The sequence below is a fragment of the Vipera berus genome, assembly GCF_964194415.1.
Source record: "Vipera berus genome assembly, chromosome: 4".
In the NCBI taxonomy this organism is placed as follows: Eukaryota; Metazoa; Chordata; class Lepidosauria; order Squamata; family Viperidae; genus Vipera; species Vipera berus.
This window is the reverse complement of record NC_138206.1, coordinates 2,306,028-2,320,833: the sequence shown is the minus strand read 5'-3', so window position 1 is coordinate 2,320,833 and position 14,806 is coordinate 2,306,028. Positions and strand designations below refer to the sequence as shown.

General features: G+C 46.2%; 1 protein-coding gene across 1 annotated transcript in view; it reads left to right on the top strand.

Annotated features, from left to right (window-relative positions):
- The window catches only part of SLCO2B1 (solute carrier organic anion transporter family member 2B1), a gene marked incomplete at both ends in the record, with an annotated part of 72,579 nt that overhangs the window by 3,834 nt on the left and 53,939 nt on the right, over positions 1 to 14,806 (top strand). The window contains one exon of the mRNA XM_081327696.1: positions 10,992 to 11,084. Within this exon, the coding sequence (XP_081183822.1) occupies positions 10,992 to 11,084 (93 nt within the window). The remainder of the gene's footprint in view (positions 1 to 10,991; positions 11,085 to 14,806) is intronic.

Here is a 14,806-nt window from a genome sequence, read left to right as displayed (position 1 = left end):
CCTCCTCCCTTCTAGCACTGATGATGTTCCCTAGTTGGGCCATGAAATGTCTGCCCAAAAACCACCCAGCTCAGAGAAGCACCAAGGATCTCTCTTTCAGTTCAACCCTGAGCTATAAAGATTCTTTTCAACTGGTTTCTAAACCAATGGTTTAAACAGTATATAATAAATTTCCTAAACCTTAAAAGAGAAACAAACGGTGGGCGATAATTTTCTTTTGAGTGAATTAGCAATGCCTTGAAGAGTCTGTGGTGGGAATTCACACAGTTTGATGTTTGAAAAGGGGTGTGTGTGGCGGGGGGGGGGGCGGAGGGGGGGCAAGGCCTTGGGAATGTTTGCAGCCTCTATTTTATTTGCCCTGTTTTTGCCAGTGTCCACTGAAAATGCCTCTGAAGAAGATGTAAATGGAAGTGCAATTTGTAAAGTAAAATAAAATGGTGGCAAGCCTCTGCTTGAACATATCCAGAGGAAAATCCATCATCGCTCTCAGTAATTGATCACACTGCTGAATTGCTTTTCCAAGTCTTCTGTCAGCATCGGTTTTCTTGGGGCTTCAATCCATTATCCTGTGTCCTACACGATGAACAGTAAATAAACAAGTCTTGACTTTCTTCCGAGTGAGATAATTTGCCCTTAGGCTTCTCGCTTCAAGGCAAGGCGTTCCCATTCCCTGTTTTTCAGCCTCCTGACGGATGAAAAATTCCTATAGGGGATTTCCTATTTTGCTTCCACCAGCATATTTCCACCCAAGTACCTCTCTCCAGATCAGAGCAACCCACCCAATCGCTCAATTCTCTTAGCAAAAATATAGTTTGATTTTTATTTAATAAATGTTAGCAAGCAAACACCCAAAACAGCTCTGTGTGTGTGTGTGTGTGTGAGAGAGAGAGAGAGAGAGAGAATGACAGAAAGAGCAGGAAAGAAAGAGAGGGAAAGGGAGTGAGACAGAAGGAAAGAAAGAGAACAAGAGGAGAGAGAGAAAGAAGAAAAAGAGGGAGAAAGAGAGAAAGGAGAAAGCGATGAAGGAAAGAAAGAAAGAGGAAGAGAAAGAGAGAGAAGGAAAGAAAAAAGAGAAAAAGAGAAGGCAAGAAAGAGAGAAAGAGAAGGAGAGAGAGAAAGGAAAGCAAGAGAGTGAGAGAGAATGACAGAAAGAGCAGGAAAGAAAAAGAGAGAAGGAGTGAGACAAGGAAAGAAAGAGAACAAGAGGAGAGAGAGAAAGAAGAAAAAGAGGGAGAAAGAGAGAAAGGAGAAAGCGATAAAGGAAAGAAAGAAAGAGGAAGAGAAAGAGAGAGTGCAAGATAAAGAGAGAAGGAAAGAAAAAAGAGAAAAAGAGACAGAAGGAAAGAAAGAAAGAGAAGGAGAGAAAGAGGGAGCGAGGAAAGCCAGAGAGTGAGGGACAATGACAGAAAGAGCAGGAAAGAAAGAGAGGGAAAGGGAGTGAGACAGAAGGAAAGAAAGAGAACGAGAGAGAGAAAGAAAGAAGAAAAAGAGAAAGAAAGAGGAAAAAAGAGAGAAAGCGATAAAGAAAGAAAGAAGATAAAGAGAGAGAAGAAAAGAGAAAAAGAGAGAAGGAAGGAAAGAGAAAAAGAGAAGGAGAGAGACAGACAGACAGACAGACAACAGGCAAGAATTAGTAAGAAACTTTTTAAGATTCACAATCCATATTATCAATATTTATTTATTTGTTTTTATTTGTTTTTATAAACCGCCCTTCTCCCGAGGGACTCTTAAATATCTTTTAATATCTTAAAAGGCGCAGAACTTCCCGGAGCTCCTGGAAGCAATCTTCTAGCTACCGTAATTGGCACGGGCGGCCCCGGGTGAAATTTCACGCTGTTCGTTGCGGACCATTTACAGTATCTCGGCTAACAAGCTCATTCTGAGCTGTATTTCTGTCTTCTAGGGAACATTCGCTCTTATTTGCTGTCCCGCTGAATTTTTTTTTATTTCCGGCTTTCATAAGCGTTTCCTCCATCCCTGCACCCAAATTATTCCTTTGGAAAGGTTGGGAGGCCAGAGGGCCGAGGGCCAGGCTGTCCGGAGCTGGCTCCGTCCAGGAGTCTCACGGAGAACGACTTCTGAGCCTCCTATTTATCCCCCTAATGCAGGGGTAGGCAACCTCGGCTCTTTTGTGTTCTGTACCAGCCTGCTACCGGCCCTGCAGAAAAGGCAGGGACAACCCCTTTTACAAGAAGGCAAGAGGCTGGAACTAAGCCTGCCAAATTTATTGATACAAAAACAAACGGAACAAGACACGAACCAAGAAACAGGAGCTTTTCAAGCGGTTGCCTTCAGCAAACCAGCCCTCCCACGCATTCCCCTTTTATACAGTTCAGGGCGTGGCTTCTCTCTGCCTCCTTCCGAGGTGCCCCATTGCCTTCCTCTGTTTACTCCTGATTGACTGCCTCCTGCGTCGGGCGTCCTTGAACAGGGCCAGCTGTGGGTCATCTTCATCCACGCTGTCAGGCTCACACAGCTGGGTCTCCGTGGTGACCAGGTGGGAGGGGCCTGGCTGAGGGCTCTCATCAGCAAGCTCTTCAACACCCCCCTCCTCCTCTGAGTCGTCCGACCCAACTGCATAACCCTCAGGCTGACCCTGAATCACAACATTTTGTGACTCGTGGACTTCAACTCCCAGAATTCCCGAGTCAGCGTAGCTGACTCAGGAATTCTGGGAGTTGAAGTCCACGAGTCACAAAAGAGCCGAGGTTGCCCTAATGGGTGGGCCACCCAACCTACATTTCACTTGCTCGCTAATCGGCATGGGATGCTCGTTGAAGCTTTGCGGCAATCAGCACACGGCCACCCTACGTCCCTGAGGCATTAAGAAACTCACCTGTCCCCCAAAAAAATGTGATTAATCTGACACGCGGCAGCTGATTTCTGATCGCTGTAATATTTGCAGGGAGTTGCGGACAATCTGATCTCTTTATTGTGGCCTCTCAAACCTTCTAAAGGTACAACTCAGCTCCTTTCAGTATGTCATCAATCGATCCATTAGAATAAAGGCGGAAGGGGCTTTCAAGGTCATCTAGTCTGACCCACCCACCCACCCCGTTCTCAGCAGTATCTTTCCAGCAGCAAAACCACGAAAAGCTATCTAACCGTAATAGGGGAAAAGAAGAGTCCTAGGAGTTCGTTGCTGGGCACAATTCATCTTTTTGGCTCTCATCCACAAAGTCCTCTTTCCTTTGAGACTTAACAGAAAGAGAATCGCAAAGTTGGAAGGGACCTTGGAGGTCTTCTAGTCCAACCCCCTGCTCAAGCAGGAAACCCCAGACCTTTCCAGTCAAATGGTTGTCCAATCTCTTCTTGAAAACCTCCAGTGACGAAGCACCGACAACGTCTGGAGGCAGGTAGTTCCACTGGTTAATTGTCCTCCCTGTCAGGAAGTTTCTCCTTAATTCCAGGTTGCTTCTCTCCTTGACTAGTTTCCATCCCTCGTTTCTTGTCCTGCCCTTCAGGTGCTTTGGAGAATAGATCAATCCTTTCTTCTTTGGGGCAGCCCCTCAAATATTGGAAGACTGCTGTCACGTCACTCTTGGTCCTTCTCTTCATTAAATTAGACCAAGGCTTTTCAACCTTTTCACCCATTGCACCACTTTTAGGATAGGGCAACATCCGAGTACCACCAGTCGCTTAGCAAGGTGTCAAAAACTTGATGACCAAAAAGGAAAAAAAGTGATGAAGTACAGGTAGTCCTCGACTTACAACAGTTCGCTTAGTGACTGTTCGAAGTTACAATGGCCCTGAAAAAAGTGCCCCCCGAGCCACAGCCAAAGCACCTGAAAGCAGGACAAGAAGCAACGGATGGAAACTCGTCAAGGAGAGAAGCAACCTAGAACTAAGGAGAAACTTCCTGACAGTTAGAACAATTAACCGGTGGAACAACCTGCCTCCAGAGGTGGTGAATGCTCCAACACTGGAGGTTTTTAAGAAGAGACTGGACAGCCATTTGTCTGAAATGGTATAGGGTTTCCTGCCTGAGCAGGGGGTTGGACTAGATGACCTCCAAGGTCCCTTCCAACTTTATATATTATTATTATTAAGACACCTGCCTGCCCGCCCGGCGGTGCTCTTCCTCCTGTCCGAGGTTTTCATGGTTGGGAGCATTTCTGTTGAGGATTGGCAGTCGGGGTGGGGTAGGGTGGGTGTTTGTTTTTTATTCCCCCCCTGCTGGGTGGTTGCAGCAGGTTTTGGTCCCTTCACATGACCCTGGGACACTGTGACCGTCATAAATATGAATCAGCTGCCAAGCATCTGAATGTAAGACCCTGGAGATGCTGCAACATTCCGGCTGATTGGCGCTTCTTCTGGGCTCAGCAGAAGTGCCAGGATCAGCGTTGAGCTCCAGCTGGATCCTGGCGCTGATCCTGGCGCTTCCTCTGAGCCCCGACAGCCCTGCAGCTCCAGCCGTCTCTCGCTCCGGCTTGTGTGGTGCTGCCACCGGTTCAGCTCATTCCCCTCCCCCGCTACCACTTTTCTAGGATGGCCAGGTGCCAACGTACCACAGGTGGTACCCGTACCGCTGGTTGAAAAGCCCTGGGCTAGACCTACCCAATTCCTGCCACCGTTCTTCCTATGTTTCAGCCTCCAGTTCCCTAATCATCTTTGCTGCTCTTCTCTGCTCTCTTTCCAGACTCTCAGCATCTTTATCCCTTCATTAGATGCTTCTTCTTTTTTTGCTCCCAAGACTAACAGAGACACCTTCAGCAGGTTGGCTGGGGGAATTCTGGATGTTAAATCCACACATCTTCAAGTAGAGAAGTTTGAGTGACGTTACTCCATAGGATAAGGCAAGGGCTACCCTTTTGTCTGTCCTGCTTATCGAACAGAAGGACCAGGGGCCACATGATAGCAAGTCTTCCAATATTGGAGGGGCTGCCCCAAGGAAGAGTTGGGGCTCAACCTCTTCTCCAAAGCCCCTGAAGGCAGAACAAGAAGCCACAGATGGAGAGAAGCAACCTGGAACTCAGGAGAAACTTCCTGACAGTGAGAACGATCAGTCAGCGGAACGACTTGCTTCCAGAAGTCACTGGAGGCTTTCAAAAAGAGACTGGACAACCATTTGTCTGAAAAGGTGTAGCGTTTCCTGCCTGAGCAGGGGGTTGGACTAGGTGACCTCCAAGGTCCCTTCCAACATCATCATCATCATCATCATCATCATCATCATCATCATCATCATCATTAACAGCCTGCCTCCAGAAGCTGTGAATGCTCCAACACTGGAAGTTTTTAAGAAGAGACTGGACAGCCATTTGTCTGAAAAGGTGTAGGGTTTCCTGCCTGAGGAGAGGGTTGGACTAGATGACCTCCAAGGTCCCTTCCAACATCATCATCATCATCATCATCATCATCATCATTATCATCATCAACAGCCTGCCTCCAGAAGCTGTGAATGCTCCAACACTGGAAGTTTTTAAGAAGAGACTGGACAGCCATTGGTCTGAAAAGGTGTAGGGTTTCCTGCCTGAGGAGAGGGTTGGACTAGATGACCTCCAAGCTCCCTTCCAACTCTGTTATTGTTCCTTCCTTCCTCCCTCCCTTCTCCAACACTGGAGGTTTTTAAGAAGAGACTGGACAGCCATTGGTCTGAAAAGGTGTAGGGTTTCCTGCCTGAGCAGGGGGTTGGACTAGAAGACCTCCAAGGTCCCTTCCAACTCTGCTATTCCGTTGATCTTCATAAACATCTCCAAGGCACCTGAAGAAGGCAGGACAAAGAAGCAAGGGATGGAAACTAACCAAGGAGAGAAGCAACCTGGAAGTAAGGAGGAATTTCCTGACATGGAGGACGGCTTGCCTCCAGATGTTGCGGGTGCTCCAACACTGCAGCCTTCCAAGAAGAGACTGGACAACCATTTGACTGGAATGGTCCCTGGGGTTTCCTGCTTAAGCAGGGGGTTGGACTAGATGACCTCCAAGGTCCCTTCCAACTTTGCGATTCTGTTTCTGTTAAGTCTCAAAGGAAAGAGGACTTTGTGGATGAGAGCCAAAAAAAAGGTGAATTGTGCCCAGCCACGAACTCTTAGGACTCTTTCCCCCTATTAATTTTAATTAATAAAATGAAATGAAATGAAATGAAGATAGCTTTTCATGGTTTTGCTGCTGGAAAGATACCGCTGTGGCCTGAAGTGATGCTTAGAAAGAAGCCTCTGTATTGCTTCTCAAGATGACTCCTAGAAGCTCTTATGATTTATGTTCCATTCTGGAAAGGGAAGCCAAAGATTACAGCCAAGATGAATTTGCAGCTCTTGGTGAAATAGCTCTCCATCCGAGTATCTGAAAAGTAATTTACGTGCAGGCGAGGCAGGATAATTAAGCCGGGCTGCGTGAACATTCATTCAACCCCCTTTTTAATTAGCTGCATGCGAGTAATTTGTTGATGTTTGCACAGTCAGTTTAATCACAATAACCAGTTGGGAGTTTGACTGGAGGTTTCACAGTCTGGGGCAACCCTGGGAAACTCTTTCAAACAATATCTGCGGGCAGCTTTTTGCTAGGAACAGCTTTGTGAATTTGTTGTTGTTGTTGTTGTTCCGAAAATTGCAGAAAGCTGAAGGAGCCACTGCCCCAATTAGTTTCATTCCCCCCCCCTTCCTTTTTCTTCCTTCGGCTTCGTGCTTGTGCGAGCAAAGTGTGATCGGAGCTGCCGGCTCTCTATAAATATAGGTGGGGTTGTGTGTGGTGCTGGCTTTGCTGCGGCAAGCGGGTTGGTTGGCTGTGTGGTTACATCCTGATTGGATGATGGAGTTATTGTTTGCAGCTTAGTCGGCTGTTTTGTAACATGCTGTGTGGCTGAGGTGTTGGCTGTGTGCCCATTAGTCTTTTGTGTTGTAACGACTTGGGTGATGGGTTGTGTGATAACATAAGTGCACCCAACTTCTGGTCAAAAACTACCCCATATTCAGCATCATTGCTTGATCTATTCTGTTCTGTTCTATTCTACTCTACTCTATTATTCTATCCTTATTCTATTCCACTCCATTCCATTCCATTCTATTCTATTCTATTCTTATTCCTACTCTGTATACTCTACTGTACCCTACCCTACCCTACCCTACCCTACCCTACTCTACTCTACTCTACTCTACTCTACTCTACTCTACTCTACTCTATTCTATTCTATTCTATTCTATTCTATTCTATTCTATTCTATTCTATTCTATTCTATTCTATTCTATTCTATTCTATTTATTCCTACTCTACTCTACTCTACTCTATTTTATTCTTATTCCTATTCTATTCTATTCTATTCTATTCTATTCTATTCTATTCTATTCTATTCTATTCTATTCTATTCTATTCTATTCTTATTCCTATCCTACTCTACTCTACTCTACTCTACTCTACTCTACTCTACTCTACTCTACTCTACTCTACTCTACTCTACTCTATTCTATTCTTATTCCTACTCTACTCTACTCTATTCTATTTTATTCTTATTCCTATTCTATTCCATTCTATTCTGTTCTGTTCTGTTCTGTTCTATTCTATTCTATTCTTATTCCTACTCTACTCTACTCTACTCTACTCTACTCTACTCTATTCTATTCTATTCTATTCTATTCTATTCTATTCTATTCTATTCTATTCTATTCTATTCTATTCTATTCTATTCTATTCTATTCTATTCTTATTCCTACTCTACTCTACTCTACTCTATTCTATTCTATTCTATTCTATTCTATTCTATTCTATTCTATTCTATTCTATTCTATTCTATTCTATTCTATTCTATTCTATTCTATTCTATTCTATTCTATTCTATTCTATTCTATTCTATTCTATTCTTATTCCTACTCTACTCTACTCTACTCTACTCTACTCTACTCTACTCTACTCTACTCTACTCTACTCGAGACATACCCGATTCCCACAGCCATAGGAATTCTATGCTTCAGCCTCCAGACCCTTTATCACTGTAGGAAGAAAAGTCTCCATCATGGTTCCTCCAAGCGGGGAATAAACATGGCAACTGCTTTGGGAAGAAGGTTGTAGTTTATTGCAGAGGAAAGGCAGACAGAAAGATGGATCCAACAGGAAAAGAAGGGCTGAGCACATGTGGGTAGTGGGTTTTTATACCCCTTGGACTCTATTGTCTGGAGTTATTTCCTGTTTCAAGCTCTGTATTTCCTTTGTCATGTATTCTGTCCTGAGCCTAGGTGTACCCCTCTAGGATTCTTGCTGGTTGTCTGTCCAAGCCCACCTCCCTGGGGCTGGGGTATGTAGATTTTAGGAGTCTTCTTAGCTTCAACCTTCCTGAATGGTTTACATCTGCATTTCTATAGAGTTGGTTTCTGCTTGGGGGAGGGAGACTTGGGGCTATTAAGAAAACCTGGGCATGCTTTTCTGCCTTTTAACTTCTTTTTAGGAAATGTATCTTCCTGCCCTTTTAATATTTCCTTCTCTGGGGAGATGACTTCCCACATCACCTTTGTTGCTCTTCTCTGCAGCCCGTCTCAACTTCTTTTTTGTGTCACGGGGACCAGACCCGGGCGCAGTCTTCCAAGCCTGGCCTTGTAGGTCAGGCAGTGCCCCCTCGATGCTGGCTGGCGAGCAGGGATTGCTGTGGAGCTGCTGGGCCCGAGACTTGGGTCGTCAGGAGCCAAAGCGACAAGTTGTGCTAAAGCAGGCAACCATCAGCCCTCTTTCCTCGAATGCCTGGGAGGAAAGATGGAATACTTTCGAAGTCTTCGAAAGGAATGGATCCTGGGGGGTGGGTGGGTGTCTGGTTTCATTCAGCCTTTAAGTCTCTGCAAGAGTTAGCCGGGCAAGGAGAGATCAGATGTGAGATTTCCATTTCAGCCCCATCCTCTGTGGATACAACCTGCGAAGGAGGAGGAGCAGCGTGCAAGGGCCACAACTCATTATGCCAAAGCCGAGGGAGGCTATTTACAAGTGTCGGCTGACACCAAACAGCTCGTGCACCTTTCTCTTCTCCCCAGCCCTTAGAAAACAAACAGTTTAATACAGCTCTGCTTGTCTTGACAGGATCAAGCTTGACAACGTAAATGCCATCTAAATTGCATCAGCCTCTCTGTTTCTCCCTCCTGGGGAGAAAAGGGAATTACAAGGGGTGAGGAAGGGGAGCGAAGACTAATGTGTCAAGTGGGTCTCTGTCGACAGCAGCTTTCAGGCAGTGGGTGGAGGAACAGCTTGAGGGGTGAACTTTGAGGTTCCTGCAGCGTTGGGTGGCCGTAGGAACAGCTTCCAGAAATTCCATGCAGCATAGATGGAGGAGATGCTGTGGCTGAATCCTAGAATCCCAGGGCCGGAAGTGGACCTTGGAGGTCTTCTAGTCCAACTCATTGCTGAAGGCAGGAGAGCTTATAGCATCCCAGACAATCTTTTCTTCAAAACAGCCAGTGATGGAGCACCCACAATTGCAATAGGCAAGCCATTCCCTCTATCTGTCATCCATTCATCCAAACATCCATCCATCCATCCATCCATCCATCCATCCATCCATCCACCCACCCACCCACCCATCCATCCACCCATCCACCCACCCACCCATCCACCCACCCATCCACCTATCCATCCATCCATCCATCCACCCACCCATCCATCCATCCATCCATCCATCCATCCATCCACCCACCCACTCATCCATCCATCCATCCATCCATCCACCCACCCACGCATCCATCCATCCATCCATCCATCCATCCATCCATCCATCCATCCACCCACCCACCCATCCATCCATCCATCCATCCATCAACCCATCCATCCATCTATCTATCCACCCATCCATCCACCCACCCACCCACCCATCAACCCATCCATCCATCCATCCACCCACCCACCCACCCATCCATCCATCCACCCACCCACCCACCCATCCATCCACCCACCCACCCACCCATCCATCCATCCACCCACCCACCCACCCACCCATCCATCCATCCATCCATCCATCCATCCACCCCTCCATCCATCCATCTATCGTCTATCTATCGTATCTTTCTATCTTTCATATGTATCTTTTCTATCTCATAGAATCCTAAAATCCTAGGACCGGCAGGGACCTTGGAGGTCTTCTAGTAGTCCAACCCGTTGCTCAAGGCAGGGGACCTTATACCATCCCAGACACATATGAAAGATAGACAGATAAGATAGAGATGGATGAACGGATGACAGACAGACAGACAGACAGATGGAACGGTGTCAAGTTTCCGACGCATGGGCTTTTCAAGTGACTGTGAGGCATTGTTTACCTTAAAAGTCCTTTATTAGCCTAATAAACTGGCAAATGCTTGCTCGAAAGAAGCTGGAATCTGAAATCTACACCCCTTGCACAATATATTAAAACACAATTCTCCACCTTTCTAATTTTGTCATTAACCGTATTCTCCAATTAATTTAAAGAAGCAGTTTCCCTTCCGTTAGAAAACCTGCCAAGGTCTTATCTTCTTAGTTAGAGATGGCCTTGAAGGGTGGAATCCTACTTGTCCTCCCTCCCAACCTTAAACTCAATCACTTAAAGCAATACACAAGTTTAACATATGAAATAGTTGCTTCTTCATCTCTTCTCAAGCAAGAACATTCGATGTTAGCAGCGTTGACAAACGATTTGCCTGCTGCATTTGTGGGCGCTCCATCCCTCAATGGAGAAAAATCCACAAGCTTGGAAACTGGCATGTACTTATGCGGGTTTCAGGGTCCTGGGGGGGTGGGTTTCACGCGATCCCCTTTTGCGACCTTCTGACAAGCAAAGTTAAGGGGTGGGGAAGCAGGATTCACTTCACAACTAACTTGAGAACTGCCGTGATCCACTTAACGGCTGTGGCAAGGACGGTCGGAAAAAGGGGGCAAAATTGGCAAATCTCTCGCCGAGCCACAGAAACGACGGGGGCAACGGTGGCCGTAAGTGGGGGACTGCCTGTACTCCTTGCCAGGCAGGCGTTCACCTCTCCTCCGCCCATCGAAGTAAACCAAGGACTGGGAGCCTTTTCGGAGCCTTGACCATCCTGATTTGTCTCCCGCAGAGATACGGACGGAGCGGATGCGAAAAAATGGCGGACGAAAGCCGAGGCCCGTTTGGGAGGTTTTACTGCTCAAATCCGTTTTACACCATCAAAGTAAGTACACCTTCAGCCCCCGTTGCTCCAGGGAGGGAAAGCGATTTCACTTTGAGTATGCGGGTTTCAGCTGCAATCCCTTGCTTTGCCCACTGTACAGGTGCAGCTAGTCCTCAGGGTACAAGCGTTCATTTAGTGACTCGTCGAAGTCACAATGGCCCCGAAAAAAAGTGAGTTATGTGACCCTTTTTCACACTTACAATTGAAGGCAAGCGGTTCCACTGGCTAATTGTTCTAACACAGTGCTGGGCTGCATTAACAGAGGGGATAGAATCAAGATCACGTGAAGTACTAATACCACTTTACAATGCTTTGGTAAGGCCACACCTGGAATACTGCATCCAGTTTTGGTCACCACGATGTAAAAAAGATGTCGAGACTCTAGAAAGGGTGCAGAGAAGAGCAACAAAGATGATTGGGGGACTGGAGGCTAAAACATATAGGGAACGGTTGCTGGAATTGGATATGTCCAGTTTAATGAAGAGAAGGGTGAGGGGGGACATGATAGCAGCATTCCAGTATCTCAGGGGCTGCCCCAAAGAAGAGGGAGTCAAGCTATTCTCCAAAGCCCCTAAAGGCAGGACAAGAAGCAACGGATGGAAACTAGTCAAGGAGAGAAGCAACCTGGAATTAAGGAGAAACTTCCTGACAGTTGGAACAATTAACCAGTGGAACAACCTGCCTCCAGCAGCTGTGAAGGCTCCAACACTGGAAGTCTTTAAGAAGAGACTGGACAGCCATTTGTCCGAAATGATATAGGGTTTCCTGCCTGAGCAGGGGGTTGGACTAGATGACCTCCAAGGTCCCTTCCAACTTTATTATCATCATCATCATCATCATCATCATCATCATCATTATTATTATTATTATTATATTATTATTATTATTATTATTATTATTTTACTATTATTATAACTAAGTTTCTCCTTAGTACAAGGAGAGAAGCAACAGGAACTAAGGAGAAACTTCCTGACAGTTAGAACTCCTTGCCTCCAATAATGGTGAATGCTCCATCACTGGGTGTTTTTAAGAAGAGACTTGTCTGAAATGGTATAGGGTTTCCTGCCTGAGGAGAGGGTTGGACTAGATGACCTCCAAGGTCCCTCCCAACTTTGTTATTATTATTATTATTATTATTATTATTATTATTATTATTATTATTATTATTATTATTATTATTATTATTATTATTATTATTATTATTATTATTATTATTATTATAGCATCCCCATGCAGATCACAATGCAGACGCTTGGCAACTGACTCGTATTTACGACGGTTGCAGCGTCCCAGGGTCACGTTGATCTCCTTTTGTGATCTTCTGGCAAGCAAAGTCAAGGGGGGAAGCCGGATTCATTTAACAACTGGGTTACTGACTTATCAGCTGCAGTGACTCACTTAACGACGGTGGCCAGAAAGGTCGTAAAATGGGGCAAAATTCACTTAACAAATGCCTCACTTAGCAACAGGAAATTGCTGCTCAATTGTGGTCATAAACTGAGGACTCCCTGTATATATTCAAGCAGTCTTTAACTTACAACAATTCATTTAATGACCGAAGTTACAAATGGCACTGAAAAAAGTGACTTATGACCGTTTCTCACACTTACGACCATTGCAGCCTCCTACAGTCGTCTGATCAATATTCAGACGCTTGGCAACCGACTCGTACTTATAACGGTCGCAGTGGCCTCAGGATAACATCGATCCCCTTTTGCGTCCTTCTGACAAGCAGAGCCAATGGGGAAGCCGGATTCCCTTAACAACCGGGTTGTTAACAACTTGACAATCAGGGATGCGCCCAAGAACCCCGGCAACAAAAGTTGTAAAAACTGGGCGAAACCCACTTAACAACGGCCTTGCTTAGCAGTAGAAAAATTGGTGCTCCAATTTAAAGCGGCTCACGTTTTGGAGAGGCATTCAAAGGGACGGGAACAAAACATAACGCACACACAAAAAAACCAGCATTGGATAAAATTTTATTGGGGGCAGATGAGAAGCAAATAAGGAAACTGTATAAATTGTTATTGGGGTATAAAATGATTGAAGAACAAGTCAAAGAAACGATGTTTATTTTATTTATTTATTTATTTATTTATTTGATTTATATACCGCCCTTCTCCCGAAGGACTCAGTGCGGTGTACAGGGCAGTAAAAATAAGAATACAGGATACAAGATTTAAAGTTAAATGTTTGTGCCCAATGTAGTAAGTTAGTTAAAAACAATGTTAAAACCCCAAACCCATCAGACCAGGCCGGCTTGTTCGAATAGATAAGTTTTTAGATCATGCCGGAAGGAGCGAAGGTCTGGGGCCATCCGTAGTTCAGCCGGTAAGCGGTTCCAAAGGACTGGTGCGCCCACCGAGAACGCTCTCCCCCTGGGGGTCACCAGTCGACGTTCTCTGACCGGTGGTACCCTGAGGAGGCCCTCTCTGTGGGAGCGTACAGGACGGAGGGAAGTTGACGCCGGCAGTAGGTGCTCCCGTAGGTAATCCGGACCCACGCCATGTAGGGCTTTATATGTCATCACCAGCACCTTGAATCTCACCCGGAAGGCAACTGGAAGCCAATGCAGCTCACGGAGCAGAGGTGTAACATGGGAGTATCGGGAGACCTCCAAAAGAACTCGCGCGGCTGCATTCAGTACCAGCTGAAGCTTCTGAGTGGTCCTCAAGGGCAGCCCCATGTAGAGAGCATTGCAGTAGTCTAAACGAGAGGTCACAAGTGCATGAGTGACTGTACGCAAGGCATCCAGGTCCAGATAGGGTCGCAACTGGCGCACCAGACGAACCTGGGCGAAGGCCCCTCTAGTCACAGCTCCTATATGATCTTCTAAGGAGAGCTGTGAATCTAAGAGGACACCTAAATTGCGAGCCTTATCTACGGGGGGTAGTAACTTACCCCCAATAGTAAGAGATGGAATAATCTGAATTTCCTGAGATGCCGTTATGTACAGCCACTCAGTCTTGTCAGGGTTCAGTTGAAGCCTGTTCCTCCCCATCCAGACCCGGACCGCTTCCAGGCAATGGGACATCACGTCGAGGGCATCACTGGGGTGGTTTGGGGTCCAGATGAAAAGCTGGGTGTCATCAGCATACTGATGATATCCCACTCCAAAACCACGGATGATCTCACCTAGCGGCTTCATATAGATGTTGAACAGGAGAGGTGAGAGGACCGACCCCTGAGGAACTCCATAAACGAGAGGTCTCGGGGTCGATCTCTGCCCACCCGCCAACACCCACTGTGAACATTCCAGAAGGTAGGAGGAGAACCACTGAAAAACAGTGCCTCCCACTCCCAACTTCCTGAGACGCCGCAGTAAGATACCATGGTCGATGGTATCAAAAGCCGCTGAGAGGTCTAATAGGACTAGGACAGAGGAACAACCCCTGTCCCGAGCTCGCCAGAGATCATTCATCAGAGTGACCAATGCCGTCTCCGTGCTGTGTCCGGGCCTGAAACCCGATTGGTACGGGTCTAGATAATCAGCATCTTCCAGGAACAGAGGAAGTTGATGCGCCACTACGCTCTCAACAACCTTCGCAAGAAAGCGAAGGTTGGAGACCGGGCGAAAGTTGTTTAAAACAGTTTAAAAAATGTTGATATGGGCTAAGAATGTTGGACATGGTATTGATCTTGATCTGTGGCAAACATTATGGGACAGAAATAAAAAGATAACCCTGGCCACAGCCTACAAAGAAAATCTATACAAGATGTTT